Source organism: Hydra viridissima, unplaced genomic scaffold (genome assembly GCF_058129835.1).
Source record: "Hydra viridissima isolate aposymbiotic clone 2 unplaced genomic scaffold, HvirCarnegie_v1 scaffold_11, whole genome shotgun sequence".
Taxonomy (NCBI): domain Eukaryota; kingdom Metazoa; phylum Cnidaria; class Hydrozoa; order Anthoathecata; family Hydridae; genus Hydra; species Hydra viridissima.
Window position 1 is genome coordinate 11,767,206 of NW_028324310.1, and position 26,703 is coordinate 11,793,908.

At 28.5% G+C, this 26,703-nt stretch overlaps 2 protein-coding genes across 4 annotated transcripts; one reads left to right on the plus strand and one right to left on the minus strand.

The window, feature by feature from the left end:
• Window positions 1–3,988: 3,988 nt before the first annotated feature.
• On the minus strand, window positions 3,989–6,961 carry LOC149882193 (uncharacterized). 2 transcript variants are annotated; one of them, XM_090067725.1, is made up of 5 exons: window positions 6,823–6,961; window positions 6,610–6,719; window positions 6,386–6,461; window positions 5,285–5,363; window positions 3,989–4,534 (listed from the first exon to the last, which is right to left on the minus strand). In XM_090067725.1, exons 1-5 carry the CDS (start codon window positions 6,878–6,880, stop codon window positions 4,042–4,044), a joined length of 816 nt encoding a protein of 271 aa, XP_089923851.1. In that variant the 5' UTR covers window positions 6,881–6,961; the 3' UTR covers window positions 3,989–4,041. The 2 variants fall into 2 exon arrangements, with proteins under 2 accessions (XP_089923851.1, XP_089923852.1); XM_090067726.1 differs by lacking the exon at window positions 5,285–5,363 and having other exon boundaries at window positions 4,405–4,534.
• Window positions 6,962–13,205: 6,244 nt separating this feature from the next.
• LOC145191709 (disks large homolog 1-like) lies at window positions 13,206–24,839 on the plus strand. 2 transcript variants are annotated; one of them, XM_090066771.1, is made up of 15 exons: window positions 13,206–13,424; window positions 16,454–16,570; window positions 17,834–17,891; window positions 18,001–18,224; window positions 18,349–18,558; window positions 18,717–18,879; window positions 19,005–19,110; window positions 19,296–19,452; window positions 21,868–22,076; window positions 22,361–22,537; window positions 22,652–22,727; window positions 22,821–23,115; window positions 23,215–23,387; window positions 23,737–23,938; window positions 24,049–24,839. In XM_090066771.1, exons 1-15 carry the CDS (start codon window positions 13,341–13,343, stop codon window positions 24,153–24,155), a joined length of 2,358 nt encoding a protein of 785 aa, XP_089922897.1. In that variant the 5' UTR covers window positions 13,206–13,340; the 3' UTR covers window positions 24,156–24,839. The 2 variants fall into 2 exon arrangements, with proteins under 2 accessions (XP_089922897.1, XP_089922898.1); XM_090066772.1 differs by having other exon boundaries at window positions 17,834–17,887; window positions 17,997–18,224.
• The last annotated feature ends 1,864 nt before the right edge of the window (window positions 24,840–26,703 follow it).

Here is a 26,703-nt window from a genome sequence, read left to right on the forward strand (position 1 = left end):
GAATTATTTTGTTCTCCCATTTTAAACGTTGGTAAATAATAATTTATTGATGTTCTAACATCTTTGTTACCATAACCAGTAGATATTTACAAGTACAAGCAACTATCTTTAATGATTACCGTAGCTGATTAACTAATTGTTAAGCCCGACGCTAAATATTTTTGAGGTTTCTGAAAATCGAAACAATCTATTGGTAATGGTAGTCAAGCTTCTCAGTTCCGTTGCGAATATGTAATAATGAATAAATGATGAATAATGAAATTGTTGAATAATGAATTGGAAAAAGTTCTGAGCTGTAAAATCCGGTGACAGGTAGGCCAATTAAAATCACTGTATTTGAAATGATACGGTCAGAAATAATCTCACAGATTGCATCCATTGTATTCCGAGCATTATAGGCCACACCACCGTCTTGTTGAAACCATACATTTTGCAATCCTAATCATTCCAAAGAAGAATTGGCCATTATTCCGATGAAAATGGCAATAACAGTTTTGAAGCAAAATCTGGAGTTTCATTAAGCAGAGTTAGTACCGCTTGGGAGTATTTCAAGCGTTTTTGATGGTCATTTAACATCAGTTTTTAAGGAAACTGCATCTAAGACTCGGTGCAGCAATGATCTTTTAAGCTCTACTTGTTGTGCTCCTCTTCTTATTGATTTTGGATTTTCATGAACACTTTCAGCTACTCGCTCTATATTTTCTAATGAAACCCTTGCTAATTGTCTTTCGGCTCGTAAGTTATCAGACCTTGTCCCTGTTCAAATTAAGCTACCTACTGTCAAATTGTTGATGGTAAAGGAAATCGTCGTCAAAAATTATGTTTTGTTGCAATAATTGAATTATTTCGTGCGTACATCACCACTATTGCAGGTTTATGAAGTGTATCTATCGATCTTAAAATTTTTGAAGTTGAAAACAAAATGCAGGAAAAGTGATCAGCTTAGTAGTTAAAAACAAAACAAATTGATGAGTGACTTTTGGGACACCCTCTATATAGCTTAACTAAAAAATCGAAACGTGTTAAAACTGATTTCAACAACTACTAGGATAGCAGTTATATGATCTTTAGCTTCTTCATCCTTCATCTATTTTTTACGATCTTTGAAACTATTTGTAAAACTTATTCAATTGAAATTGTTTATAAGAAATTATCTAAGCTTACTTTTGAAGGTGAATAGCAAAATTAGAGCTGTGGAAACCGAATCTTAAGTGAGGCGACAGAATTACAGCGATTTTGTAGTGCTTAAAGTTTCATGGCTAACGGTTGGTATAAATTATGTATACAATAAAAAAAAAAGAAAGTTAAAAATTGAAAATTGCGTCGTGTTCTGACGTCATAAAGATGGAAGGAGAAACACCTATTTAATCGCACAAAATAAGATAAGTTAATGAGATTTTTTAATATTTCATACAGTTTTTGTAAGGAGTTGTAAAAGTGAATCTATAAGCCGCCGATAAAACAGGTAATAGTCATGCGCAACTCGTTATTTGCTACATGCGTTTATACAATATTTTTCATGCAGGAACACAAATCATCATAGCATCTTCTAATCGTTCACATTTGACAATACGCAGCAATTATATACATGCATAATGAGTGCCATGGATGCACGAGTGTGAAACAAAATTCAAACTCACCTTCTGCAAATTTTTACATAATACAAATTTCCTATTGTGAAGAGAAAAATTACTCATTGTTTGGTGTAATCAGTAATTCTGCTTTCAAATATCATAGTTCAAAAGAGAGACGGAGAAGGAAAGGAGGGAAACTGTGCCTCTCCGGCCATTCCAGTTTCGATGGCCATGGAAATTATGGTCGAGTGCACTATTTGTTTGTTTGAGTGTGCGCATGGTTGAATAAAGAAAATGGTGATTACACTTGTCATTTGCCACAGATTTCTCCATCGTTATTTTGTCAACCCGCACATTCTTTACTTTTGAAATATTATAACATTTTATCTGAAATACTAATGCTAATAAAGTTATCATTACTTATGATATAAATTATCATATATCATTGTATATTTTGTATTATTATTCTCAAATGGAATTAGAAATATTAATTTGATAAAAAGTGTCTGTCTTCACTTTCGTTATTTAACGTTAACATTATGTAGCAAACAAACTGTAAATGTCTATTTGGGAGGCTTTTTATTCTTTAAAACTGATATTTCTTAATTTATTTTAAAACAATTTTTAAATATTTTTTTAGTATTTATTCTCTAAATATCTACAAAATAATTGCTTTATTAACATCCTGTGTAAATATTGAAGTTGAAATGATTGTTTCGTTTTTAAATTTTTATTGAAGAAAAATAATTGGTTGATCGATGTCAGTATATGCTATATAATAATTAATTTTGCTATGAAATTTCCATTTAAAATATTACCGGATGATAAATTGCCTTTGGTCAAATTAGAGACAACTTAGTATATTGTAATCACTACATCACCAGAAAATGTCAAATTCAATAATGAACCACTTGCTAAAAAGGCTTCAAAAAAAAAGAGCAAAAAGATGAAAGTAGAGAAATCAAATTGAAAACAAGTAAGTTCTTTTTTCCTACTGACTCAAACCACTCAAGTGCATCTGGTTTTTTGTCAAGTACATCTGGTATTTGCTAACTAGAAAATGACAGAGATTAATCAAATGGAAAATAAGTAAGTTCTTTTTTTCCTACTGACTCAAACCACTCAAGTGCATCTGGTGTTTCTCAAGTGCATCTGGTGTTTTCTAACTAGAAAATGACAGAGATGAAGATATGTTGTGTTTGTGCAGTTATTTCGAATGAAGATTGGCATCAATGCTTGAGTTACAATAAATGGACAAGTGATGAATGTTTTGGAATAGATACATCTGTAAATTGTCTGCAAATAAATTACAAACATCTTGTAAAATTTTTGAACTTTGTTTATATTTATAGTGTAGTTATGTTGTAGTTATTAAAATGTTATGACTATAACATGACTACACAAGACTGTGTTCTTTAATTAAATTTGCAGAGCTGATGAGTTCGCTCCTTAAGTAACGAATTGACCCCACATAAATTGGTTATAAATAGATCATTTAATTTACAAAACTATCATTTTAAATCATTTCAACCTAATGTATTAACAATGTACTGACGCTTGCTATTAAAGTAATGCATCTTATCATTAAGTCATGCTTTGTAATTAATTTGATATAAAGTCTTTTCTCCAAAATCTCTAATCCAGCTAGAGATCATGTTGGAAATAGAAAAGTTTTTATGCTGTTGTACATAAGAAAATGCTCATGGCCACTAGCAGAATTATCAATAGTTCTGATTAACGTGTACCACAAGGCTTTTGTAAAGCTTGCCAAACAGTAACGAGAAGAAAAGGTGAAGGCCCTGTATAAAATTATCGTTAGCCCTCTGTTGCTCCTCTTGACTAGTCTGATTACTGTTAATATCGCACTTTACATTGCACGCTTAATCAAACTAGAACTATCATCCATTAAAAGATTATTTTGTGTGAATTGTAAATATATAACATTTCATATAAAAAAGAAAAATTATTTTTATTTAAAATTTGCACAGAAAACATTCAAACAAAATTGGCTAATTTCGATTTTGGCCCAACAAAATTACAAATAAAAAAATGCATTTTATATTGTTGCTATTACTATTTCTTCTTGCTTCTTTTTTTTTTTCCCCTCTATAAAACATCAGAAAATCAGAACCTCGTATCGTTATATTTAAAAAAAATAAAAAAATAAAAATTCCTAATGATTTTCAGATTGATATCTGTTGATTTGGATGATCAATTATCAACACTTGAGAGCTTTTTTGTAAACTTTTTTTTTTTCATTTTGTCCAAATTGTCAATCAGTCGTAAAGTAAAGCAAAATTTTAATGAAATCTCATGTTATTTGATCATTACATGAACCTTTGTTCGTGTAATGATTGTGGAGGAATTATACCCAGACGATACAAAAAAAAATTATTGATTTTAATATTATATTATTGTAAAAAAATAAATTGGTAATATATAAAGTTTATCTAAAGTTACATATTTTTCAAAATTCTTTTGCCCTTAAATCAGTTTTAGCTAAATCAGGATCGATTTCTTGGTACGTATTTTCCGAAGGTAGCGACAATTCTTGATAGTCTTCCATCGAAAAACAAGACTTTAACGTTCCAGTAAAACTACTGGAATCATTTGTTATGTCTCTTTCACTGCTAGTGGTATAAAAGATCGATCCGTCATCTTTGTAAACAATACTTTTTTCTATAGTTTCAAGTTCAACTTTGTTAAAGTTTTCCAATGAATTATTTTTGTCAATAAAAAAAATGTTACTGTTTCTGTACACCAATCTTTGTTCTTTAGTTTTCAGATTAAGTTTCGTTTGGTGGCTTAGCGAATTACTTTGGTCATTTAATGAAGATCCATCGTCTCTGTAAACCATGCTTTGTTCTATTGCTTCTAGCTCAGAATAAGTGAAGCTTGTTAATGGGTTTGCTGTAAAGTTATGATCATAGTCTAATTTGTACTTTTCTTTTTGCTTCAAACTAAAAAAAAAAGTTCAAATGTAATAATAATATTAACAAAGTTGGCTGAGGAGGTTCTTTGTTTTTTTTTTTTTAATATGTGAATCTGTGTGCGAGTCATTCAAGCTAATAATTTTATAGAATTAACTTTTGCGAATTTATTTTTGCAATAAGCATTTACAACGCAACATGGTAATTTATCAGAATTTATTTATCGAATATGATGCCCAAAATAAATTTTGGAAGATTTATTTTTGTTAATGAAGGCTAATTAAAAATATTAAGAACAAGATTCTTGGTAAAATCAATTGCATCTTTGTTAGCCGGCTTAAAATTTGGTCTTCAACGGTATTGAATTTTCATCATCAGCGAATTGATTGACAACTAGAAATAGGTTGAGGGATTTAAAACCAGATGACCCAGCGAACCGATGAGCAGGCAGGTTTAGTGAAAATTTATATCTTCCAAGCATTTAAGGTAGCTTCTTTACCTCCATGTATGATAGTTCAATAGATTGATAATCCAGTGGAGCGTGGAGCGGCAGAAGTATAATTTTTCCCTAGTTAATTACAAACCCGCATCTTTTTGCGAAATTTTATTCTTACAAACCAACAGCAATTTTTTGCGAGTTTGAATTTTTTTGAAACTTAGAAGTAAGTAGCCTAAAATTAATTTCCCAAAAATTAAAGCCGCAAAAATTAATTCTTGCTACAGCCGTACAGCAATTCCCTTCAAATATTTGTACACAAGAAAGCTTTGAGTTAAAGTTACCTGGGAAATATTATTACAATGGTTAACAAGACTAATAAAACGCTAAGTATGGCTATTAGAATGTATAGACGCTGATGATCTAAACAAAAGAAAGTAAGCCGATATATTAGTATATAGTTATTAAACACATACCACTTAGTTAGCAAATAATAAATTTTTAATACTGTATGTTAATTTTTAATCAGGTTAAAAGCATATTTTAAAAAACTAATTCAGACGTGGTTTAACTTAAAATAATTAGATTTCAGCATTGTATCAACTGATGACTTTACATTCAGTTTCGACGTGGTTTCAATTGACGACTTAAAATAAATTTAACGCATTTATCAGTGTCATTAAATTAATAGTTAATAATATTTTCAATGTTGTATAAACATTACAGACACAATTTGGAGTGTTTATGTCGTTATTTTATAATTCTCAATATCCCGGTTTTACGTGAGGGCTCAATACAAACCTCTATTAAAATTAATGTTTGTATTGTGCTCTCCTCTGTTAAACTGGGACGTTTAAAAACTTACATAAATCACTGTGGCAAACGGAATAAATTTTTCTTTTATATTTTATTCTTAACGATTTTTACGTTGAACGATTTCATGTAACTTTGCAACAACTATTTTAGTTTCAAATTTTTTTTAACATTAAAAAGCCCTTTTTTTTTTCAATGGCAATGAAGTGGTATTTCAAGACCAGCTGAGTAAAATAGCAAAAAATGCCAGCTAAGGATCTTTTGAAGGCAAGAATTGAATTTTTTAACAGGAATAGAAGAACAGAATTTTAAAAAATGAAACTTTTTGATCGATAAAAAACACACACAAAAAACAGCTTTGTATTTTTTGAAACCTTTTTTTATTTCTCATACCCTAAATTGTAGAAAACCCAATCAATTTTTTATTTAAATTTTTTTGAGATATTAACGGTCTTTATAAAGTTAGTTTTCTTCGGCGCAAAATAAATTGATAGTTACACAGGCTCTTTGTATTTTAATACATAATAAATATGTATTTGACAAATAATTTACTTCAGTTGGCCTAAAGAATCTCCTCAAAACCAATTATTGTTACCCACTCTTTATCATTATAGAGACATTTAAATAAGTACCTTCAGTTCCATTATTCGTGCTAATATCATTTAATGCAGAGTTGTTCTTTATACAACTTGGGTCACTTGAATTAAACTAAAAATTGTAAAAAAATTTTTTGTTTTAAACAGCAGATTTCTAAAAAAATCAGAAGCTAATTTATCTTTTAATGTTTTCTTTTGTTTTTATTTTCCTGATTTTTGTTATTCACTAATAAACGTTAAATGAGAAATAAAAATTTCACCTCAACTAGAGTTTTAGTGGAGTTAGTTCCTAAGACACCGCACTCGTACTTGCAAGCAACTAAAGAGCATTCCATGGTCACTTGCACTAGTTTTGCCCCAATTTCAAAACCTAAATAAAAAAACAAAGGAAATATGGAAATATTACAACAAACTATCGCTTGCGAAACTTGTTTTTCTAAAGTTTGTTTTAGAAATTTTCCAGAGGGGCTTACTTGGATATAAAACCAGAAAAATCAACGAAGCACCAACAAAATTTATTACATTATACATAACATGAACATTATATCATCTTATATAATTATTTTAACGCAAGTTCACAGTATTTTTAAAGTTTGTTCTACGGTGAGTTGTTTAAAAGAATACTTTATTGTTTAATTATTCATACTCGCTTTCTGTCCGCAATTGTAATGACTCATCACGGTGTTTCACATTTAGTTTAATATAACGCCAATAATTATTTATAACAGATATATAAGCAACAGTTTTTTTTCTGTTATTCTTATTGAACTTTGACTCAATTAAACTGTTTCTAAGAAGACTGATTTTTAAATCGTTTTATGCCTCCTATGCGCATTACCACGCGCTTATGGCCTCGCATATTAGTGTTAATGTAAAAAGTTTTAATTAGGGGTCATCCATATAGTTCTCAGTTTTTTTTTCTGAGATTTTTTTTTTTAATATTTTTAAATTTATTTTTTTGTCTATTTTTTTATTATTTATTTTAGTCATAAAAGATAAAAATCATTTGGTAAATACGAAACAGAAAAAAACAAAACGGTATTTTAAAAAATCACTTCGCGTAATTATTTATCTTCCTGAGTAAGAATTTTCTCCGGGAAAACTTTGCGCGCGAAATTATTGTTTCTACTTCCCCTTTTTTCTGGATAAAACTGCAAGTGATAAAATATTTTTTAATAAAAAATTGTTTTTATTAAAATTCAGAAAGGATCATTTTGGTGTAGGAATAACAAAGTGAGTTGTATAGTCAATAGCTAAATAAACTCACCCACGCTTACTCACAATTACTTACATCAATTGCCTAATTTGTTGTAAGCACCTCAACAATTTAAAATGTAATAAATAGTATAAAACAAATAGAAAATTGTAGTTTAAGCAATTGAGGTTACAGAAAAAAAAAAAAGAAAAAAAAATCAAAAAAAAAGGAAAATAATTAAAGATGAAAAAAAAAAAAAAAAGTAAATATAAAAACTTATTTAAGAGAGTTAAAACCAAACAATTAGGTTCCCTTTGTTTTTTTTTTTTAGTTTTTTTTTATCACTCAATCCAATAAGTTTCTCCAAAGGCTCTGAAACTATTTATTTTACTCAAATTTTGCTATTTGTCGCTCTTCACTTTCCTCTTTTTAATCCTCAACTTTCCTCTTTTTAAAGCCCAGGTTTGTAATGTTGTAATATTTATGCTAATTTTAATAGTGATTAATATGTTTTTAAGGATATCCTTGTACATTCTTATCACATTTAGGTTTTTTGCGTTTTATTATTGAATGACCATTTTGTAATGTCCTTAACACGAAATGAATTAATATTATTAAATTAATGTTGTATTTATTTACATGGATTGAATCTCCATAACATGCTCGCAATCCAATACTTGTTGATTGGCCCTTATTCAATGCTGTTGTAGAAAGACTTGAATCTTTCTTCTTTAACACTTCTAAAAAATTAACAAGATGAGAAATTTCTTGAGTAGAGCGCTAAGAAAGACACTCGTGGTTAAAAGTAATGTCACTTTGAAATAAGTAAAAAAATTTTTCAATCCAGTACTTTTTCTTTTAGTAAAAACCGTTGTGAATCGTTGACCTATTTTCTTTTACGGTTTTAATAACTTTATTGTGGTCCAGGCAAAATAGGATTATGGCACAATGAGTCGCCCAGAAAGATATTTTTCTCTTTTTGAGTAGTGAAAAAAAAGGCCAAATAGTCACTCAAATATGTCGTAAAAGACAGTGTTTTTTAAAAAAAACTAGTTTTGAGGCTCCCAAGTTTGTTTGAATTTTTAGAACAACTAAAGGCATATCTTTTAAAGTATAAACCAAATAAATGTTCCTTTGTCTGAACATTTTTAACTCATGCAATTTATGGAAACTATTCTCATTTGTCTGAATGTATAAATAGATTTTGATGCCATTTTTATACTTATCCAACCAAAATTGGCCTTTAATATTTAAAATACAAAGAAACGAAAGCGAAAAGACGCCAATGCACAAAATAAAGAATCTATTATAAAAGCCCAAATAACATGTAAAGACAAAAAAAAAAAAAAAAAAAGGGGGGGGGGGGGAGGGAAAGAGCATTTACGAAAGTGAGACTGAGAGTCAGATTACGAGAAGGTTACAAAAAAATTAAAATTGAGGAAGACGAGTGTACAGGGGTTCAAAGTTTTAAAGCCAGATACATCGAAATAAAAGGTTTTTAAAGAAAGAGAAGAAAGAATAAGAAAGAGTTTTAAAGTTGAGAGTTTAATTTTTAGCCCAAAATCTTGCAAGATTTCCAATGAAAAGGAATCAACTGGTCTATTAAAGATTCCATGATAATCACAAGGTATGGTTAAAGCTAAAGATCTCTACTTAATTTCAATAGCCTTTGACTTGCACACGATTCATTTAATTTATAATTCATATTACCATAAGACTCCGTTTCAGTTTCCCCACATAAACAATTGTCAATTGTCATTGGTTGAGCTTACAATTATTACGCATGTTACAAAATTGAAAAGATTATTTTGAATAACTTAGTCTATCTTTATGTAGTCGTCGTTGGACTTTTAATGGTTTCAGTAGTTACGTATACTTAAAATGGTAAATTTACAAGAACTTTAAAATACGGGAATGAGAGACAACTGGGATTGAAACTCTTGTCCAAGTTTTCTCGATTTATTTGGCTACGCGTTTCTTATAGCTTTGTTAGTCTTCTTTGCAATCGCTGCGGTTGAATTTTAAATCTGAAAGAACAGTGAAGTTAAAGAAAACTTATTATTTACAGTTCAACTAAAAAAACCTTCTAATGATTTGCAGTATACAAGTCAATTGCAATTTACTAAAACCAATTTGAAATAATTTTTAGAAATAATTGTGTGTATTTATTTGTAGTTCATAGTAAAAACGTAAAAATAGCGGAACAATACTCACCACACCTTTGTAATTAACTTCATGAATTAGTCAACACTGTTATAATAAATTGGACTCACTGTATACAGTCATATAAAATAGCATTTTTAAAACGTTTTGGGGACGCTCAAGATTGTAACCAACCATAATCAAACTTCAAGGCATAAGATCCCCAATTAGAAAATAAAATAAAAAATGTTTGACACCTAAGTGTGAGTGTAATCGCAATCATTTGTTAAAAATTTATTATACTATTTGATGTCATTAGTTAACTTAATCTGCGGAAAAGCGAAAGCCTCATCTATAGGTATAGAATCATGTCTGAAGTAATCTATATTTAGTTCTCATAGGTTTTAATGGAAACTTTAGGGGGTTGTTGTATGAAAGAGAGTTTTCAGAAGAGGAGGTAAACTAGATTAAGGATGCTGATCATGTGATTTTAGCATATTCAGATTTTTATAACAATAAAGTTTACTCACTCTTAATTTATCTTGTGTCTAGAATAAATATTGGACAACATTTATCAAAAACAAAAGTTCAATTTTAAGACAAGTAGGCAGATAGTGTCACCAAAATATAGCCAATTGTGAGAAACCATATCGTGCATGGACATACACAATCGTCATCAATTCCTCAACGTAAACTTTGATTAAGAGGTTTTTGTATTCAACCTTCCTTTTTTAAGTATAGTGTTCCAAAGAACTATAAATCAACCTAGGTTAACAATAAAGACAGTTATTGACCTTGCTCGAAAAAAATGGTACACAAGAACAGAAAACTAGAAAAAAATAACACAAAAAGTTTCTTACTGGTAATTTCGAAAACGTAGATAAGGCTACATTCACATGATTTGTCGGGAGAAGACAGTTAATTGCTTAATTAGAAAGAAGGTCAGTTCCATTTTTTTGGATTTAAATTTAACAGATACACGTGCATCAGTTATCAGTTTTAACGCGTGCATCAGTTATCAATTTTTCGAATGTGTAATTTAAGTTAAAACTTGAAAACCATTTCTGGCATAAGTACATCCGTGATACGACGGTCCCATGGAATGAAGCTACACTCACAACATGGCTTTCAAGTTAAAAACGTGATAGCATGTTCAATGCAGATAAGTGTGGGCAGTTTTATTAGTGCTTCCCAAACAAAATGTACCATCTATCAAGAGAAATGTCCTTGTGAGTTAACAGGTATAGCGGCAAGAATTTCAACAAGAGAAAAATTACCTATATTTGTTATCGAAAAATCTAAAACCCTACGATGTTTAAAGTATATCAAATATATTTCTAGAATCTTTTATTGGTTTAGATTGTAATGTGGTAATCACCTGTTCACCAGCTACTGACTCTGAAATCGTTGTTCAAATTTTGGACCCAAATTTTGAAAATGATGATGATAAAGTTGAAAATAACTTTAATGATGGTAATAATTTAATGACTTGTAAGGCCGGAAAACCCATTTAATCTTCTATAAAAAGATGTTTTTGCAATGTTGGAAAATACTTTGCCCAAAATACGGAAATTATTAAAAAACCCTGCAAATGAAACTTGAAGATCTAATGAATATAGAAAAGAAAGGTTGAAGCAACTTATAAACTTATAAACTTTTTCCTAAAATTACAGCCTGGTCATAAAATTGCAGCTTGGTCAATTTGTCAAATTTTTTCAGATAGAAAATAAAGAGTTTTTAGCAAAAGTCTGATGATTTTCCTTACAACCAACCCTTTTTTTGGTATGTCGAACTTTTTCCATTGCATTAATAAATTAAATTGCTTTATTATTTCAGATAGTGTGGAGTAAACAGCTTTAAATATTGAAATAATAGTATATGACATAAAAGGTTTAAGTTTGATTGTATTGTTAAATAATGTAACTTTACAAGTATAACATGTATGATAATTGTAATAAAATTGTATTCTTTCTTGATAGGTTATATTTACCACTGCCAGCTTAAGTATTAACTGGTGATCTAGGCATTTTTGATAAACCAAATAGAGTAGCTGGATGTGTTTTTGTTTTTTTAACATTACGCGGGCTCTAAAAAAATTACTTTTTTAAAGGTATGAGTATTAAATTATATGTAGGTATGAGATGTTATATATATGATATATAGGTATTACATAGGTATATATAGGTATTGTATTATATATATGTATGAGGTGTTATATATAGGTATAAAGATATGGGTATTAAATTTTACCATTACCCTAAGAAACATTGAAAAGTGCCACACACGTAAAAGTAGGCATCATTTTCTATTGTTTCATTAGTTAGATATTATTCAAACATAATGTAAGATCAAAACTATATCTAACTTTTTTCTTTTCTCAGTGAAACCATAAAAAAATGTTTCCTAAACCCTTAAATGAAGGACTTGTCAGCCCTCTTTTTTTCTTTGGCTCTCTTTTTTATATTTATTGATTATTCTCTCACTTTTCCCCTTGGCATTTTGTCAATTAATGTGCATCTCTTAGTGCCCTCTCATACCTCACGCTGACAAGTCTAGTTGTAGCATATATTCGTTCCTGAAAATCATTGCATGCTATCTCCAAAATATCTGTGTAACAATAGGGGAAAATTAAATCTTTTGCTTCTCAACTATATCTGCATTTAGGGCACTTGTTTCCGAACCATAGTAATTTACGGTTCGGAAACAAGTTCGGCTTTAAAAACGATCTAAGACTGGACAAGACTTCCAGGTAGAGATATTATGATTAATAACAGACTATAAAAAATTGAAAACTAATTGCTCATAGACACAAGAGTATTAGTGTAAAGCGTTCTTTTAGCCCTTTTTTTTCTGTTAAACCGCTTTTATTAACAGAACAAGAGTTCGACCTTAAAACTTTTGGGTATTTTATAAACTTTTACAATTTATTTTAACATACAAGTTCTTTTTACTTTCTATTTTTTTTTTTTTTTTTTTTTAATTTAAATTTCATTTTTAACTCAAATAACATTAAATGTATTAGGTAATGATTTCTGTACCAATTATTCACTTAGCTCAGCAGTATCCAAGTAAAGTAAACAAAATTCACTTTGCTTAACAGTATTTAAATAAAGAATTGAACTTTAAAGTTCGTTTGATTATTAAAGAACCTCTGATACCCTATGGTTGACAGAACAGACGGCAAATTACCAGCCGAAATCAAAAGCAATAAAATTGATCAGGAAATATTCAGTGGATTCACAGCTCATTAGATTCTATATCTTTTTGCTCCATGACGAGTTGCCCATCATACTTAAAAAAAATTTAAGTATTTTTTGGTTCTATAGAAGTTATATTTTTTATTATTTGCTTTAATTTCCATTGACATCGTTAAAATTAGATTTTCTTTCTACTACTTATAACAAATAATAATTTTTTTAGTTATTTATCAAGCTATATAAAAATTACTTTGTCATTTATTTTTCAAATTTTAGTGTTGCTGCCGGTAGAAATTTATTTTTAGGATTCAAAGCGCCCTAATTCTGTTGGTTCGTGTTATATGTGATAAGTCAGGGTTTACTTTCTATTCTAATACGAAGGACAACTGTTAACCTTATTCTTTTATTAACCTAATCTTTTACTAAATTTGTTATGACCGTAAGCTTTCTGCAATAAATGGAAAAAAGAAAGAAGAGAAAGAGTTTTAAACAACGATTTATTTGTTTTAATATTTTAAATAGAAGAAAAGCAAGAAGAAAGGTATCTTACATATGTTTAAATTCATAAGCTCAATTTTAATTACTTCCAAATAATTTTTGTGGAGGTTTTCCTTTATTTGTGTGTGTGTGTGTGTGTGTTTGTTTGTTTGTTTGTTTGTTTGTTTGTTTGTTTGTTTACGTTTATGTTGTGTGTGTGTGTGTGTGTGTGTGTGTGTGTGTGTGTGTGTGTGTGTGTGTGTGTGTGTGTGTGTGTGTGTGTGTGTGTGTGTGTGTGTGTGTGTGTGTGTGTGTGTGTGTGTGTGTGTATATGTTTATGTATATATAATCTTACTTAGCAAATGCCTAGTCAGCTGGGTTTTTTTAGTTGTTTTTTTTTATTTTAAGGTTAACTAAAACCTTAATATATTTACAGCAATATTTTATCAAAGTTGTTAAAATCTAAGGACAACCACTATATTATTACACAAATATTTTCATGATAGAAAAAATAAAGCAGTACTAAATATTTAAAGAGTATTAGGTTTTCCTCTAAGGGGTTTGTACAACAAAATAATCTTTCTGTTTTATTATTTGCAACTTCTAATCTGATTGTCTTATTTTTTATATGTTTATATTTTTATATTTAACTATAAATAATTAAAAAAACTTACTTTATTAATTAAGTATTTAAGATAGATTTGGTAAAAAGATGTTTTAAAACAGGTTTGATGTTTAAATATTTGGCATAGTTATTTATGCTGCTTGTTAAAACACACAAAAATGGCGAAGAATGTTTTTAATTTGTCTCTCTAAATTTAGATCTTTATCTCTTTCAAAATGCCTTTTTCATTCTCCCTAGTTTTATACCTTGCATTGTACTTACATACTGCACTATACTGATACTTGTATTTATTCTTCCTAGTTTACACTGATAGAATCTAAAAACTATGACTAACATTTTTACAGACTAACTATAATAAGAATTTAATTATATATTTAAAGTTGCTTGCCACTAGTAGCTGGCTGGCTTTAAATTACATGTATAAACTGAATTTTGATTTAATTGAGTGACATTTAAAAGATAAAATATTTTATTGAGCTAATAATGAAAAGGTTAGCTAATCAGTAAATTCTCCCTTGAGTATGTTGTCAGTACTAAGAACAATTAAATTTTTATCTTTTAATGTAAGTCTGCTAGTATTTCAGATATGACCATTGCATTTTTCTTCAAGTTTTGAAAAGCATAGCAAACAGTAGATAAACATAGTAAATAAAATTAAATGTTTTTTGCAAAATTTTGTCATGGCTCTTCAATTTTATTAATCCCAATTTTTTAAACAAAAGAAAACATAATAAAAACATAGCCGTTTTTATTAAATTAATTATTGATACTCAGCTACCTTTAATGAAAGTTTTGCAATAATAAAGTACATAGATGTGCACAATGGTACTTAGCAAAAATGTTCTAATTGTTTTATTTTACTGTTCTTTACCAAACAATCTGTTTAAATATATCATAGTCAAAAATGAATTTTATTTATATTTTCTGTTTTAAAAATTTTCTAAAAGACAGTTCAATTTTGTTCAATTACATTCAACTGTTAATTTCAGAGTTGTTTGTTTTGTTTTTATTTGTTTTAAGTTTTAAAGTTACTTTTGTTAAAATTTACAAAAAATATTTGTATTTGTTCTTGTTAATTAGCTGAAGGATGTTTCAAGAATGTTTTAATTAGATAAATTTTTATATATACTGTTAGCTTAAGATTATTAAATTAACTTTTTGATTTTAATTTATTCAATAAGATATTTAATTAGTAGAAGTTAATTGAAAATCAAAATAGATATTTAGATTTTGGATTTTAAAACTGTTAGCAAATAAATAAAACGTTTGTGAGCATTGTAAAAAGAATTTCTAGTTATTTAAAACATTTTCACAATATTTTTGTGGGTCATTGTTTTAACTTGTTTTGTTTTTCTGCTAATTGTACATAACACTATGATGCATTGTTAGGATTATTGTTGGATAATATATTTATTGATAGAAAGTCTATAAAATGTTAGCTTAAGGAAGTTTTAAAGTTTAACTATTTACTTTGAGTTTTTTTTAGGTCCAATGTTATCTTTCTTGCAGTTCTTTTTTAATGTCTTTTTAAGCTGATTTTCAAATTTCAATAATTTCATTATTACATTTTTACTATAATTTATTGACATAAAATTTCTCAAAACATGAAAAAATAATATAATTGATATAGCTTTTACCAAAAACATTTAGATATATTTAGAAACTTTTTTAAGATGAAACAATGCTGTGCTAAGCTTTCTTCTTACAAAAGGAAAATTGATATTCAAACAGTATTTTAATGTTTTTACTAGTTTTTTTTTAAAGAGTATACAAATTAAAGTTTTACAATCAATATGTGCATCACTGTTTTGGGTAATTTTTCAAGACACTAAGGACATATTTTTTAACTTATCTAAATTAAAAAAATTTTTTTAGAAAGCTTTAAATTACTATATTTTTAATTCTTAATGTGTTTTAAAATACAAATGTCACTTGTAAATATTGTTTGTTAAATATTGTTTAATGGATAAAAAATTTCATATGAATAAATGTTTAAGCAAATATAAGAAGTGAAATAAAGTTGTTTTGTTCAAATATTTGAAAAATTTCAAAGTGATGTTGCATTAATAGGATTCTTATTTGAATTAATGTAAGCTTGATGAGATTATAAAACCCTTGAAGTATGAGGCAGTAAGTAAATAATGTTTTATTTTAAAATTTAACTCATCATTTGGTTCTCTAATTTAAACATCAAGTTTCTAATTTTTAATTAAATCAATCAAAATTGAGATTGATTCTTCATTAGTTTTTTGCAATTAGAAGTAAATTTCTTGTTAATGATACATTTTAGTAATAACATTTTTGTTTATAAATGCATGACAAAGAGCTTCTTGTTTTAAAGGTTTCGTTTTTGTTTTTGTGCTTAAATGTTATTGTAATTATTTTGATGTAATCTATAAAAAAAGGTATAGTATATATGAAACTAATTATATGTAACACACTTTATCATTAACAAATATTTAATTTAGCTTAATGAACAAGAAGCTAAAGAAGATGAGGAAGCAACCAGGTTACTCCAGGAAAAAAGATCAGACAAGAATCCAGAGAATAAAAACAATACAAATGGTCAAATACCTAAAGAGCAAGTAATGTAGTTATATGTTTGTATATAAATAAGCTTAATTCGCTTCATTTAAATGTATAAAAGGTATTGCTATTTAACAGCATTTAAGGCAGAAGAGTAATCTGCATAATCATAATGCTCTAAATTTTTTCAGATTTAATTTTAATGTATATAGTTTAGTTGACTAAGGCTCCTTTAGTTTACTATTTCTGCGAGTAATTTAATAGTCTAAAAAAAAAGACTCTTTAGTTCAATATTTTAAAATCGGAATGTGTTGATGCGTACATTGATGGTTTTCATTCTTTTAAATCTTCGCCCTGAAACCTCAGGTTTCCAATTTACTTTTTCATTGATAATTTAGCAAATTTACTGTGTATACTATCACTACAATATTAACTGCCCTGGCTACTCTACTTTAGCTGTCATCTTGGTTTTAATAACAAAACAGCAATTTCTTTGGCACTGATCAATAAAGTAGTTTTAACATTTACATAAGCAACCATAGTGACATTGTCTTTATAACTAAAACAATTGTGATTCCTGTCATTAAAAATACTACAATAGTAATTACTTTAACAATTTTAGTAATTGATGCAGTTAATATCACAGTTGCACTATTAGTATTACTACTGTACTATTATGCAGTTTATTTAAATTGCAGTAAACAATGCTGCAATCTCTTCAGTGTAGTTTTTGTGGCTGCAATGGTAGTCGTTATATTGTAATTGGTGTGATCATGATTTCTTTAGTAGTAAGTACAGTGACTGGAAATGGTAGTGATTCATGCTCCATGAATTTCAAAAGTAAAATTTAAAATCAGATTACTGATTTGCATATTCTTGTATTCACATCCTAAAAAAGTTAGGTACTAAAAATTATATATGTATAGAAATTCACTTGATAATGGTGTAATCCAATTTAAAGTGGTTTCCAAGATGTATTCAACTCTTAATATCCCAAATACAGCTGGTTTTCATGATAACTATAAAAATTAAATTCATAATTTCTGTAGATATATCTATCCTAATGTGATCAAAATATGCATTAATAATCAGATTTTCATGAGAAATCTGTTTTTAATGGTTAAAAACCTTTAAATTAAAAGACATGGTTTATAGAAAAGGAATTTTCATATTTTTTTCTTTATTACTTATCTTTTCTCTTTAGTGATCTTGTAAAAGTGAAATATTTGTTTATAGGAAGGAAGATTGAAAAATTGTTTTATAATAGGTAACATTTTTCAGAGATGCTAGGTTACTATCCAAAAAAAATTTTTTTTTTTTAGTCAAGTTCTTCAGATGTAGATAACAGCGAATACCTAGATATATCACTAAAAAGGGCAAGTAAATAAACCATTTGCTATATACTCTAGTTATTTGTTTATATTTATGATTGTTAACTGTTATAATTATAAAAAAAATCTATAATTTTTTCCTGCTCTTTTTTAGGGAGGTGCAGGACTAGGATTTAGTATAGCTGGGGGTAAAGACAACCCACATATAGACAATGAACCTCATATTTACATAACCAAAATAATTGCTGGTGGTGCTGCCCACCAGGATGGGCAAATGCAAGTTGGTGATATTATTCTTAAAGTTAATGAAACTGATACTGTCAATGTGGAACATATTGTTGCTGTTAATGCATTAAAGAGTGCAGGTGAAGAGGTCAACTTGGTAAGTTTGTAATTTGTATCTTTTTTTTTTTTATATTAAATAAGTCTTTTGATTTAAAGCATAATATAGATTTCTTAAATTTCCTGTTTGTAAAGAGTTGATGAAAGACTTTTTTTGTTATTAGAAAATTAGGCGTGTTAAACAAAAAGAACCACCTGTTAAAATCTTAAATATTCAACTGCATAAAGGAGATACTGGACTGGGATTCACTATAGCTGGTGGTGTTGATAATCAACATATACCTGGAGATAATGGAATATTTGTCACTAAGATCATTCCAGGTGGTGCTGCTGAAAAAGATGGTCAAATGCAAGTAGATGACAAGATATTAATGGTATGAAGCTGGTTAATTATTATTAATAGGTTATTTCTTCAAAATCTGTTCATATTATATACTACATTAGATAAGTTTAATGATAATTATACAATTATGTAATGAACTATTCCTTTGGGTAAAGATTTTTTTAAAGTATTAAGCCAGTATTTAATTAGGTCAATGACACAGACCTTCAAAATACATCTCATGAAAATGCAGTTTTAATTCTAAAATCAACAAATCAAACTGTGAAGATCAAAATTGCACGTGCTGTCCCACAGCAACCTGTTGAAGAAATACCTTCACCACGGCATCCTTCTCCGTCTGTTTCATTTAATGGTATGTTGGTAGTTTTGTTTATTATTAGTATACTAGATAGATTCTACATTTGCAGTTTCACCCATTTTACATAAGTTCAATTTTATTATTTATAAGAAATGTAATGTGTTTAAGTTTTAATTAAGACACGGATGGGGGAATTACATCATCAATGGCATTGAAAAATGATACAACAGAGCAAGATGAATGTCCTCAAGATCTTAATCTTTCTACTACCAGTGATTTTCCTAGGTATTTATCTTTAAGCTTTTATACAAAGTTATGTAAAAGTTTAGTAAATATATGGATGTTTTAGTGTGTCAAGATCCAAATATTGTTTGTTCAAAAAAACCCTACCAGCTGACTTTTTAACTATCAACTAGACAAACGACAGATTTTGTAAACCAAAATTTAAAAAATTGTAATTTTTTTTATAGGGAACCACGTACAATTGAATTGCATAGAGGTCCTTCAGGATTAGGTTTTAACATAGTTGGTGGAGAAGATGGTGAAGGTATTTTTATTTCATTCATTCTAGCAGGTGGACCAGCTGATTTGTCTGGGCATGTGAAGCGTGGTGATCAAATTCTCATGGTGAGTATTGCACAGAGTGCTGTTTTTTTTTTGTTGTTTTTTTTGTTTTTTTTGTTTTATTAAATAAAAAAAGCAAACTAAAGTTGTCTCTAATTTAACACTTTTTGTGAAAGTGTCTTAACTTATGTTTAGCAATATAAAAGTTTTTTTTTAACTTTATGTGAAAATTAGATAATAGTCTGAGATCAATTCAAGGGCAAATCTTTAACATGTTCATTTTCCTTGAGCTATAAGTTGAGACAACATGAAGTTTTACCTTGAGGACCCTGTAAATTTAGCTGCTCAAATCCCAAAAGTTGTTTAAATGCTAAATATATTTTTCCAAGATTAAGTCATGACCAAGATCAATCTGAGCCTTTATAGGACCTTATGCAGAGTTTGATTTGTGAGCCACTTGAAGGTTTAAAATATGGTTCTTGTAGATCTTCTCATGGTGCCAACAATTGAGTCCAGGGATCACAACTGTATAACTTGTAAAAGGTCTTTTTAACACTTTATAAATATTTCACTTGAAAATGCATTTTTTAAGTGAAATCTTCACTAATTACTTTAAATCAATTATATTAGTCTTTAAGTTATGACAAATAAAAATATATTGCCTGTAGAATTAAGATTTGTCTAAATTTTAATTAAAAACTCAGACTTCAAGTGTTTCAAAAATATAGATTTATTTGAATATTTTTGGAAATATTTAGGTTCCTGTGTTTAAATTACATTTTTACAAGAACTATAAGTTACTACCCAACTTAACTAATTTAATCCTGACAACTGCTCTAGTTTTATGATATCATTAATGCCATAATAAATATGCTGAAGAGCCTTGAGGCAGTAGTTTTGAAAAAGTCTCTGAATTGTTTTCGTAGTGGTTAAGAGCTTCTCTTCATTAAAACATGCAAACATTTCAAAAGCTTAAAATAAAATAAAAATCTTTTAGCCCAAAAATGATTTCAGGTTTAATAAATTGACAAGCTGTGTTTTCACATTTAAAGTACCAGAACTTGCAGGTCTAAGTACATCATAATGTTCAACATACAAGATAGATGAAAGTAAGATTTTATTTTTTTAAAATTCTGGATGAAAAGGCAATTCATACAAGAGACCTGGAAAATTTCAACGTCGTTCATCTGCTTAGGTGTGGGGTCATATATTAAACATGGCTTTTTACATAACTATAACCACTTTGACAAAAGTAATAGAGAGTGTGTAGAAACTCATATGATAAAAGTTTGAGTTTTAAAAAATCAAGCTTACTGCTCTAAAACATAATAAAAATAAAAAATTGTATAAATATCTTTATTTATCCTTAAGCAAGACAATCATTAATATGGCAGCAATTATTGTCTCCAGACAAGTTCTTGAGCAAATTTTCTTGATGTAGGGGTCTTTCATTTTTGACCATTGCTTCATAAAAGTAACTTCTAGAGATTTCAAATGAGAGAAGGCACAAACCTTAGACTCAATTTTGCCCCATAAAACTATGCTATATAAGAGATTCAGGTCAGGGTTGCTTGGAGGCCACTTTTCCTTTGTCCAGAACCTAGGCATATTAGTTGACAGCAATTTTTGAAGCTTTTATTGTGTCTGTGATTAGTTGATGTTTTCTTGTTACCCTTGACTTTGCTTTAGAGTCATCCTCACTTACTTTAGCTTTCCTGGCCATTTTTCTCAGAGATCTTATGGGATTGGCTTTTATTTTTGACTTGACACTTTTAATCAAATGAGGAGATTCATCAGTTTGTGGGTGTCTTCCAGGGTGCTTCTAAGGCCTACAATTGTCATCTGACTCATTTTATTAGTCTGAAAACAGATGCCAACCTCCAGCTTAAAACATTTGCAACCTCTACAGGTTTCATTCCCACAGATATTAGTTCTTTGATGGCTTTATTGATTTTTTTTTCTACATTTAGAGACAATTTACAAAAAGTTTTAAAAAGAAAAAATTGATAGTAGTGATCAAACAGACTGGTCTCCAATATTTGTTAGATTATCTCAAAGTTTCATCATGATAGAGCATTTTAAACAAAATTTCTTTTGAGTTTCTACAAAGCCGGTACTTTTATGCTGATGTTACTCAAGAGTTTGTTCAGCTGATGTTTTTTTGAATATAAACTGTTTTATTTATGAACATGAACCAGAACATTTTATTTTTAAGGATTTCATGTAAAACATAACCACAATGTAGTAAAAGAATGTTTTTTTCCACTCATACCATCCACATTTCCAGTTTTGATAAAAAGATAAATATAAAAAACAAACAGGCAGACTAATAAAAACAGTTTCTTGGAACAAGAGAGTTAAAAAGTATGAATTTTAAAAATGGAAACCAAATTTTATTTGAAATTTGAAAAAAAAAAAAATGTAAGAAAATATTTTAAATGATTTTCTATTGTCTATAGTTTGTGTTTTGTTTAACAGGTCAACGACATTGACATAGTTACAGCCACTCATGAGAAAGCTGCTGCTGCTCTTAAAGGAGCTGGTACAACTGTAACTCTCAAGTTGCAATACAAACCAGAAGACTATAATCGTTTTGAACAAAAAATTCATGCCTTGCGAGATCGTATGATGAATAGCACTGGTGGTGGTAGTTTAAAGACATCAGCAAAGCGGACACTTTTTGTTAGGTAACAAAATACAGATTCATTTCATGTTTGTAAAAATAAATTGTAAGAAATAGTGGGAAAAACAATTTCTATCCCTTATTGTTTTATATGGTATTATAGTATGTAGATTCATTGTTAATAATATCCTTTAATTGAAATTTTTTGTTACCTTAAAATTTACCATACTTGAATTAAATCTTGTTAATACAAAACACTGTGATCAAAGTTTTAAGTTTTTCTTTTTTAAAAAAAAGTAATTTTACTGTTAAAACAACAACCTGTTAAATACTAATTTAAAATTTCAGGACATTGTTTAACTATGATAAAACAAAAGATAGTGGCTTACCTTCACAAGGGCTAAGTTTTTCTTATGGTGATATTCTTCATGTAACAAATGCTAGTGATGATGAATGGTGGCAAGCATACAGATTAAATGCTGCAGGTGAAGAAGAGGAACTAGGAGTTATACCAAGCAAACGAAGGTAGGCTAATATTTTAGTAAAATTTTTTCTAAGTTGGTTTTTAATTATTAAATTAATACGATATAATAATATCTATCTTGTATTTAATTTTTTTTTTTTGTTACTATTTTATAGGGTAGAGAGAAGGGAAAGAGCTCGTCAGAAGACTGTAAAGTTCAAGCAGGCACAAACAAGTAAGGAAGATGGGAAGGTAGAATTTCAATATTAACTAAAACTGAATGCTCCAAAAATTCTATTATTTATTGAAAAATTAAGAAGAACATTTTCAACTTCTTTAATTTAGAATGGTACAAATGCAACTGCATCGTTTACTTCAAAATCTAAACGTAGCTTTAACTTTGCTAAGCGCTTTCCATTTAAAGGACAAAAAGAGACAGATGGGGAATCTGATGTTGATGCTGTCACAAAAGATAATGAGGCGCTTACAAAACCGGAAGATATTATTTTATCATATGAATGTGTTGCACAGCAAGAGCTTAAATACACAAGACCAGTTATAATTCTAGGACCTTTAAAAGATAGACTAAATGACGATCTCATACAAGAATTCCCTGAAGAGTTTGGCAGCTGTGTACCTCGTATGTGTATTGTTCCACTTGTTTTAATTAGAAATGTTTTTGTTACTATTGTGTTTTTCTCTGTAAAAAATTAACATTTCTTCTTTTTCAAAAATATAGATACTACAAGACCTCCACGTGATCATGAAGTAGATGGAAGAGATTATCATTTTGTGACATCTCGTGAAAAAATGGAGGAAGATATTGCTAATCATTTATTCATTGAGGCTGGTCAATATAATGAAAACTTGTATGGCACTAGTGTTGTTTCTGTTCGTGAAGTTGCTGAAAAAGTAGGTGCAGTTCATGTTAGAATATTGTTAATATAAAGAGATAAACTGCATTGTCCTCAATAAAGTCCTTAGCTTATTGGATTCAGGGCTTGGGTTGCAGGTCTTGACTCCATCACTAATAATGTAAAAGTGAAGGTGAAAAGTATACAGTATCTGAAGTCTAGAAAAGTTTAAAAAGAATATAAAGTTTTGTACTATGAAGTTTTACAAGTGTTTTATATGTTTGGTAAATTGATGTTTTTTACTTTTAACAAGTAATACAGTTACTTATTACTTACAAATACTTTACATTAATTTCAATTACTTTACATTAATTACAATTACTTTACATTAGTTACAATTACTTTAGGGCAAACATTGCATATTAGATGTAAGTGGCTATGCAATTAAACGTCTTCAAGTTGCTCAACTGTATCCTATCGCAATATTTATAAAACCTCTTTCTGTTGAATGGATGCAAGAAATGAACAAGCGTCTAGTCCTTGAGCCAGCTCAAAAGGCTTATGAACGAGCTCAAAAACTTGAACAGGAGTTTGGAGAATATTTTACAGGTAAGACCTCTGCTCTTTTTTTTATTTTAAATACTATTACAATTTTATGAATTCAATTTAAAGAGATTGACACAGGAAGTTTTTCCACGTTCACTTTTGTTTTAATGTAGCTATTATTACGGGAGATTCCTATGATGAGATATACTCAAAGACTAAACAAGTTATCAAGCAACAAAGTTCTCCGATTGTGTGGATTCCAACTAAAGAGAAGCTATGATTTATGTAAAAAGATCTATCAGCCTGTCAGAATGATCAAAATCTCCACTCTGTGAATCGACTTTATTAACCAAATCCTATGAAATAGATTGTAATTAATAGACCTTTATTAAACAAATAATCGGTTTGGGTCATCTTTTCAGAACATATTTTTAAATATTAGCATTATTTAATTTTTAAACAGAAAAAAAACCACTTTTTATTAGATTAATCTCACAATTGTAATCTTCCTGTGCATTTATTTTGTGGCTTTGTTCTGAGGGAATTCGATTAACAAAGAGATTTTAATTTTAAGGTGTGCATAATGTTTTTTATGGTTTATTTTTACATTGCTTCTGATTAGAATGCTTTATTTAAACGATCTTACATAGCATCTAACTTCGTTTATAAAAATTCGCAGCACTCAAAGTTTGATTATTCGTTGAGTTAGATTTTTTATGCCTACAATTTAATTTGGAGACTTTTTAAAAAGAGTTTTAAATACTTGTAGAACTTTTAATAAACCAATGAAGTGATAGGAATCTTTTTTTATAATTTATATTTTAATACTCGTGTAATTCTTATTAATTACTTTATTATTGTGTCAATTATTAACGTTTTTTTTTCCTGATGTTTTTTTTTTGCTTCTGTACATAGGGTAATTAATACCTCTCAAGCTAAAGAGAGAAATTTTATTTTGTGTAAATGTGGTAATGTTTTTATTTTATTCCTCCTGTAAACCTTACAACCTCCTGATATACTAATTTTTAAAATGATTTAAGTTGTGGAGTGCTAAATTATTAAAATCAGTTGTGGTAGGGTTATTTGATGCATGTTCGTCTGTAAATATAAAGTTTAGCGTTATGCAATAAATCGATAATAAGTCGTCGGTTGTGCTCTACAAACTGATTATGAGTTGTTTCTTTACACTTTAAAATTACTTTGGTGAATTAAACACTTTAGAAACATTTCACAACCTCATTCAATAATAACAAATTAGTCCAAAAGTTTATTAAAATGCATGGTCATTTCTATTTTTAACTATTTAGTTTTAAAAGTTGTCAAAAGTATGCTTAAGAATTTTTTTTCTGCATAGATTCACTCTTACACCATAGTAATTTAACGAAGGCAATGTAGCTAAATGCGAACTTTAATCCATCAAAATGATGCAAAAGTTGTCTAGACCACGCTTCCCTTGCTTTCCAAACTGACTTTAGATATTTTTACACTTTCCGCATTTTCTACATGGGTTCTGTCTATTATTCTAAATTTCACACACTGGTGCTGATTTCTCTATAAATTCAATTTTTAGGAATGCATTTGCAAAAAATAAAACGGCGCCGAGTAAACGATTTCAAAGCTTTAAAAAAAACTACTGATCTCAAAATATAACTGGATAGAATAAACGGGAAAATTTTTGATGCCAGTTTTGGCCTCCCAAGATGGCGGCGGAATTAATGAATGGTAATATAAAAATTAAGAAACTGATGATAATCAAGTTTTATATCTTAAGCTCAAATATTGATAAATATACAAGTTTCTAATAAAAATCTAGTTTTTTTTGTTTAACATAAGATTTTTTTCATAAAAATAACGGAATATTACATATTTACATAAATTTCAAATATAAATATTTTTTTATTAAACAAAACATATTCTTACAATAGGTTGCTCTATATTAACATTCTGTTTTTCGTTTTTTTTCAAATAAAAATATTAAAACAAAAATTTTCAATAAAACTAAGTACAAATTTTAATTTTAATTTTCTTAAAATTAGTTTGTTTAATAGTAGTGAAGGAAAAGTATTTGTTTGCTTGTGCAGAAATCTCAAATTTCAAATAGTTAGCATTTGTTATATTATTTATGTACCTTTTAGTTCTTAACTACCCAATGCTGTGTGCTAGAAGGTTAATAACACAACAGCATGGTAGGCAGCTGATTTTATTTTTAAGATAAAATATTTTTTAGGCAATTGTTTATCAGATAGGCACTACAAAATTATAAATGCTGCATGAACTATTAGCTGAGCGCTGTGATTACACACAACTCAGAGGTTCCTTCTATAGTTATTTTATATATATATATATATATATATATATATATATATATATATATATATATATATATATATATATATATATATATATATATATATATGTATAATATCATATCATAAAAAATTTTTTTGATTGGTTTTTGAATGAGATAAGTTTTGTTAACTGATTCCTAAGCTTTTTTCCTGTTATTTTTGCAGTTTGTTTTTTACCCAGGTGATAAAGACGTATTTCTGCATGGTTTTCTGAAATAAGTTTAATCAGTGCAAACAAATGGTTATCAGTTATAGCTGAGTCAAACATATGAGAAGTTTGTTCATTAAATAGTTTTGAGTAATCAACTGATCTCAAAACAGCACTAGAAATGGCATTTTGAATTCCTATTTCATTTGGAAGGTGCCCATTTATTGAGGCAAGCAACCTTTGGAAACATCATTCAGTTTCTTTGCACATGATAACAACACTTTTGGTTGGTTTAGTTAAACCTCCTCTTTGAATTTTAAAAAACTGGTTTG